Source organism: Nannospalax galili, unplaced genomic scaffold (assembly GCF_000622305.1).
Source record: "Nannospalax galili isolate Female #2095 unplaced genomic scaffold, S.galili_v1.0 scaffold50, whole genome shotgun sequence".
Taxonomy (NCBI): Eukaryota; Metazoa; Chordata; class Mammalia; order Rodentia; family Spalacidae; genus Nannospalax; species Nannospalax galili.
The window spans coordinates 1,628,583-1,629,980 of record NW_008328749.1 but is presented as its reverse complement, the minus strand read 5'-3'; the positions used below and the strand labels follow the sequence as shown (position 1 = coordinate 1,629,980).

Here is a 1,398-nt window from a genome sequence, read left to right as displayed (position 1 = left end):
CTGTAGCCCCAGCTGTCCTGGAACTCACTATGTAGACCAGGCTGGCATTGAACGCACAGATATCTGCCTGCCTCTGCCTCCCGAGTGCTGGGATTAAAGGCATGCGCCACCACACCCGTAAAAATACATTTTTAAACTAGAAAATAGTGTATACATAGTTCATAAAAATTGAAATCAATTACAAAATCATAATCCAGGATCATAAATTTTTTGGATTAAATTACTATCTCTCCCAGCTTCCCAGTCTTTGTAGGGACTAGATACTTAAAGACATTAAAGATTTTACATATTTCTGATTATTTCTTTTTCTGTATCTCCTCAGGCTGCAGAGGTGCAAAACCAGGACCCAGCAGTAAGTTGGTGTTAATTTTATGTTAGCCTTCAAAATACAATATTCTACATTGGTGGATTATATTAAAATTATACATAATTATTTATTTAATACATTATATTATTTAATATATATTAAAATGTCTCTTATCTAAAAGGTATATAAATATTTAATCCTTTCAACTGGATTCAAAGACCTTCATACATTTTAGCATTCAAATTATTATCATCTGTAGCATTCTTCCCCATTCTGTGGACCTGCCAGCTCTTCTCCTGGGCTCTGAGTCCATTAGCAGCCTGATGGGTGGCAGGCACTGAATTACATTATGTTTAAAGGTGGACCAAGTAAAAGGTTCTGCTTCTTTTCTTTTCATTGTTTTCATTTTAACACGTTTTTGTTGTTTTTTGGGTTATTGCTGTGTTTTATTTTCATGTTCATTCAATAACAACAAAAAGAGGCACCTTGGATAGTAGTTTCTGCCCTCCTGTTAAGATTATAAAAATTTTGGAGGAGAGAGTTCTTGCTTTATTTATTATTAAATTTCAACATGGTTTCAAGTTAATATTTATTATATAATTTTCTAGAATAAACTCTTGGAGTCAAAATTTCTCTTTAAAAATCCCTCTGGGAGGGAACCACATTATTCCTACAATCTACTGACAAATTATACATAATAGATCAAGAAAAATATCTCTAGATAAGGTTTATTTGAGACCAACTGGTCATTACCCAAGATTTATCTGCAAGACACACAGTAATTAAAAATGCCACAATGGTGGAACTAACCTTCTTGGATGTTTAACAGACATACCTTGAGATCTATACTAATTGGGTCAGAGGGATACAAAGGACACTTTTTGCTCCCTGCCATCCTAGGTCGATTAGTTCCCAGGGACCACGAGCATCTCACAAAATGTCCTGTAATGGTGGTGGGTCATCTGACCTCTTGATCAAGGAGGCCAAGGAGACCCCACCAGATGGACTTGAACCAGTGTCCAGTCTATAAAGAGGAGGGTCAACACAGAGGAATCATTTCCTCCATGCTTCCAAGAGAAGCCAACAATGGT

General features: G+C 36.1%; 1 protein-coding gene across 1 annotated transcript in view; it reads left to right on the top strand.

Moving 5' to 3' along the window:
• The window catches only part of Csn3 (casein kappa), a 5,206-nt gene that overhangs the window by 388 nt on the left and 3,420 nt on the right, over positions 1-1,398 (top strand). The window contains exon 2 of the mRNA XM_008829590.1: positions 323-352. Coding sequence (XP_008827812.1) covers positions 323-352 — 30 coding nt within the window. The remainder of the gene's footprint in view (positions 1-322; positions 353-1,398) is intronic.